General features: G+C 45.2%; 1 protein-coding gene across 1 annotated transcript in view; it reads right to left on the bottom strand.

Annotated features, from left to right (window-relative positions):
* The window catches only part of LOC136842311 (ensconsin-like), an 11,374-nt gene extending 9,488 nt beyond the window's left edge, over nt 1-1,886 (bottom strand). The window contains exons 1-4 of the mRNA XM_067109570.1: nt 1,785-1,886; nt 1,004-1,283; nt 591-796; nt 1-222 (exon numbers count right to left, since the gene is read on the bottom strand). The exon at nt 1-222 is cut by the window's left edge and continues 10 nt beyond it. Of these exons, the coding sequence (XP_066965671.1) occupies nt 1-222; nt 591-796; nt 1,004-1,283; nt 1,785-1,886 (810 nt within the window). The remainder of the gene's footprint in view (nt 223-590; nt 797-1,003; nt 1,284-1,784) is intronic.
* Between the last annotated feature and the right edge of the window lie 3,114 nt (nt 1,887-5,000).

Below are 5,000 nucleotides of genomic sequence, written 5' to 3' on the forward strand. Positions count from 1 at the left end.
CGAGACCGGAGGGCGGCAGGGAGGGCCACCTGGGCCAGCTGCTGCGATGGCTGACGCAGGAGCTTTCTGTGCTGGTTCTACCATAATCCGTCGCAGCTCTTGTAGTTCATCGGCCAAGTAAGATATAGTAGAATCCTGACTTGCAACTGCGTCGGCAACGGACTGAGGCAGAGAGGAGGCGGTCGGGGGCGGCGTGATAGGCTCGCAGGTATCAATGACCAGCTCAGGCACGGGTTGCGAGGCCACACCTGCAGGTGAGCTTCCGCTGTGGTCGAGAGGAACTGTCTCTCTTACCAACGCTGGTAGTGGTGCCAGGCCGGGGGAAGAGGGGGGGGTTCCTGAGTTGGATCCCTTGAATGGAGTTCGGAGTGGTGCTCTGGCGCTGGCACTAAGGCAGAGTCACTATCAGAGGTTTCTTGTGCTCGTCGGTCAGGACGGACGAAGCTTGGCACTGCTCAGTGCATGTAAGTGGCACCAGCAGGCATTTGGCATCTCCGGGAGGGAGATCTGATTGGGGCCCTGGCACTGGCACTGAGGCATGGCCGGGCACTGGAATTGGATCGGGAACCGATAGAGGGGGGCCACTGTACATCGTACTCAGGTGGCACTGGTAGGGACTGCACATCCTCCTGGTTCCCAGGGGCCACCAGTCTTGACTGAGGGAGAAGCGGGGGAGGATTACTCGCTCCTGAGAAATGATTCGGGGAATGTGGACCCCTAGATTGTCGTGATTTCTGTGGGGACTGAAAGTCCTGTCCCAGGATGGCGTCATAACCTCCGGGGAGAAGGCTTGCTACTGCAAGATTGCAAATTTTTGATTGTTGAGGTCTGGTGACACTCAATTGGACCGTAGGGAGTATCATTTTAAATTGATTTACTCCCTCAATCGTGACGAGTTTTTGTCTATTCACGATAGCTCCATAGGGAACTCTGTCCCTTCGGATGCGGGAGATTTGTGCGCCCGAGTCCTTGAATGCCGTGACTCAGCGTGCGGGGTGGCTACCTCGTGGAGGGGCCACATATATGCGCCCTTCGGCGGGAGGGCCCAGTGACGTGGGATCTGTGACGGCCAAGGCGACGGTGGGAGTATTGGATTTATGATTGCTCGGGCATTTCGCCCATGCGGGAGAATGGCCATAAACCTTGCACGCCGTGCAAAAGGTCTGGCTGAAGTCTTTCTGCGCTGCCCCTGTGGAGGGCTCAGGTGAGGTATTGGGCGGTTTTCCGGGAGAGAGAGGCGTCGGTTTCTTGCTCTGGCACTGTTCGGAGGAATGCCCCGTTTTCTTGCAATAATGGCAAGTTAGGGGCTTGCTTGAGTTCCCATTCTTGTGGAAATTGATCCTCCGAGGAGGGGTGGGGGATTTATCTTCCGCCCCATGGATCCTTCCTGAGGGTGGTGAGTCTCCCACATGTCTGCTATCCGGCAACACTCAGTGAGGGTTGCTGGGGCTTTTTCCACTACATGAGTGGCGAGGGCAGGAGGGGCGTAGCGCGAAATCGAGCCATTTTGCTAATGCCAGCTCTGAATGGTACACCCAATCGGACCAAGTCTGGCCTGCTTCTCTTGGTTGCTCTCTCCAACGTCTCCTCCACCGCTTGGGGGTAATCTCGTACGCCTTCGTAACCGCTTGGTGTACGGCTTCCCAGTTTCCCCTATCTTCTCCCGAAAGGGCGTGGTAGGCAACGAGGGCCTTTCCGCCCAGGAATTTGGTGAGAACAAGGGAGAGTTCCGTAGGGGAGAGGTCGCAGCACTCCAGGACTCGTTCAGCCCTTTCAAGCCATACTTCAGGCTCGGACTCCGTCCATTTTGGCATGAACGAGTGAGCTTGGCTGAGGGCACTCATTCCCGCTGCAGGAGGTGGGGTGGCGTTCTGTTGTTCTAACATCTGTAGCTCATGGGCGCGCTGTCGCTCTCATTCTTCCCATTCTCTATCCTCCTGTTTCTCTTGGCGATTCGTTCTTTCTCCCGTTCTTGACGTTCTAAGTCTTCTCGTCTCTCTTGGGCAATTCTTTCTCTCTCTCTCTCCGCACGTTCTTTCTCCTTCTCTGCACGTTCTTTCTCCCTCTCCGCCTTGGCATAGTCCACTCGCTCTTGAACCCAGTCTCTCAGATCTTTCCCTGATAGTCCCATGTCCATTCCAGTGGATATGTAGAATTCGAAGTCCTCGTTTTGTTGGGCTCTGGTATTAGCCATCTTGAAATAATGGTTATATGGACTGGACTCTCTAGCGAATCAAATACGTCTGAAAAGACTCAATTGCAAAAATCTGAAACACTTAATTGTTCAGACTGCAGGAGAATGGATCTGTCTGAATAAGACAGTTGATCAATAAGTCTGAAGAGACTTTGTTAAAATTTAATATGTCTCGGAAGACGTAACTGGATTTTATGTCACGCTCGGACTTGGCCGGCTGTAGCGTGAAATTAAGGAGTGGTTCTAATGAACTAGAATGATCAGTCCCATAAGGGCTTAGATGTGTGTGAAATACACTAATATAATGTCTCAAAAGGACTTAATTTTGGGTTTTCCGCAGGAATTAGAAATTCTTTCTTAGTGCGACGTAGAATTTTTTTGGAGTCTCTCAGGGCTTGGAATTTGGTTGAGGAATTCTTGCCATGTGCGACGTAGAATTTTAGTAGGAGTCTCTTAGGACTTGGAATTTGGTTGAGGAATTCTCGCCATGTGCAATGTAGAATTTTAATAGGAGTCTCTTAGGACTTGGAATTTGGTTGAGGAATTCTCACCACGTGCGACGTAGAATTTTATTTGGTTTGCCCGTAGGACTTGCAAATACACTTCGTTCCTCAGGACTTAGAAATTACCAACGGGAAAAACCCAAAGAAAAATGTTTGCTGAGAAATGAATGAAAAAAAAGGTTACACACGCGGGCAAGGGAGGGGTGGTGAAAAGGTCGTCTGCCTTTCACCGGAGTTATTTTTAGATTCTGTGTGAATGAACCTGTCTATTTATAGACCGTCTGGGACTCTGGGGAATTTCCCGGTCGTCTGAGAGGATAACAGTAAAAATGGCCTAGTAATTTCCCTATAAGCGGAGTTTAAATTTCGCGTTCCTAACACCTAATTCGATTTTTAACCACACTGAGAGAAGTTTTTCCAGCAATGAAAGCTGGTCTCGCCTTGTCCCACATGGGAATTTATTCGCGCCTAAATAATAATTCGCTAATCCGAAATGCGAAGTAAAATTTATCACAGAGGAATTTCTTTCGCACTATTCCTTGAAGCAAAGAATATGGCAAAGATTTTAACACAGGAATTTCGCACTATTCCTCGAAGCAAAGAATGGTTAGCACTGGTTATTTCCTAACTACCTATCCTGAAAGGCATGCATTAATGAATCTAATACGGTGGTTTTCTTCTCTCACTGAATACATGCGTTTCTATTTCTAATTCCTAGGAACAGTCACAATTGTAAAAAAAGGGGGGAATTCATATGAGCGTAAGGCTCTTACTACTGAAGGAAAATATTACATAAACACGTGGGTAAACTTTCAGGAGCATATTTACATAAACAACATTAGTATGGGAAACAGGAATGCAATTAATTATTGATCCTAAAGGGGATTCCTATGGGATGAATAAAACTGGGGGATTTCAGACACAGTCCAAGAAGATTCCACGATAGAGGGTCCCTCTGAAATGAGAGATATGCAAATTATGTACCAGTAATGAAAACAGACAAAAGAATAGTGAATTCGAAGCTGCACTGAGGCTGCCAAGGGGTTTCGATGAATTAATTATGGCTTAGCACTGCCGATACTCTAGGAGCACGGGCATTTGACAAGAGATTCGGTGATTAGGTGATTACTGGCACTATAATTAAGTAAATATTATGAGGAATATCGTGACTGACTGGAAGTCTTTACAGAGCACTTTACCGTAAGGCAGATTTGGTTCCAGTGCAGAAGGCGGTACATAGATGACTTGCGATTTCCGAGTGCGAGTGCGATCTTCCACATGGTAGGATGCAGGAGCTTCAACGTAAAGGGCAAGATGTGGGAACTTCATGAAACGCCAGGCAAATGGAGTGGGTCATCAGTCCGGCCAGCATCGAAGGGAACACGTGGTTGGCGGGTGGAGTGCACGAAGGAAAAGTATACTTTGAAAGGCCACGTTGTTAGGAGCTAAGGGCATCGTTGGGCCAGGGCATGGTGGTGGTTTGGGATGTCGTCTCTACACCATCTCGTCCAGTGCGCGTCTGAGAGCGAGCCCTGGGCTGGTTGTCGCTTTATGACCTCTCCTATGGGCAGGGGGCACGTCCAGCACATAGGGAGGTGAGTCATTTTCAGCTGATCTTAACAGAAGCAGCCAGACAGATTCACTTTTGCCTCGAAAAGGAATTACCTACTTAAAGGGAGTGGCCTACAATCGGTTTTAATCCCTTGTATTCTGACTGTGCGAAATATCGATCGGCAGACAGTAAATAAAAAAAAAAAGGAGGAAACAATTTGCTAGCTAGTTCTTGCTAATTATAATATATATATATATATATATATATATATATATATATATATATATATATATATATATATATATATATATATATATATATATATATATATATATATATATATATATATATATATATATATATATATATATATATATATATATATATATATATATATATATATATATATATATATATATATATATATATATATATATATATATATATATATATATATATATATATATATATATATATATATATATAGATAGATAGATAGATAGATAGATAGATAGATAGATATATACACTTTATAATATTCGTTGATTTTCTTATTATATAATCAATAAAAAAATCCACTAGGTATTTAGGTATTTACTTATGATATAAAGTATCTATGTATTTGAACGTCATCGCAGGTAAACTTCTAATCAGATATATCACAAAGATGAAAAACACAGAATGCGTCTTGTTCCCATGTTGTACCATTCGTATAAAAAACACCATTTTCAGGATTCACAAAGCCCTGAGA

This window comes from Macrobrachium rosenbergii, chromosome 10 (assembly GCF_040412425.1).
Source record: "Macrobrachium rosenbergii isolate ZJJX-2024 chromosome 10, ASM4041242v1, whole genome shotgun sequence".
NCBI lineage: Eukaryota > Metazoa > Arthropoda > Malacostraca > Decapoda > Palaemonidae > Macrobrachium > Macrobrachium rosenbergii.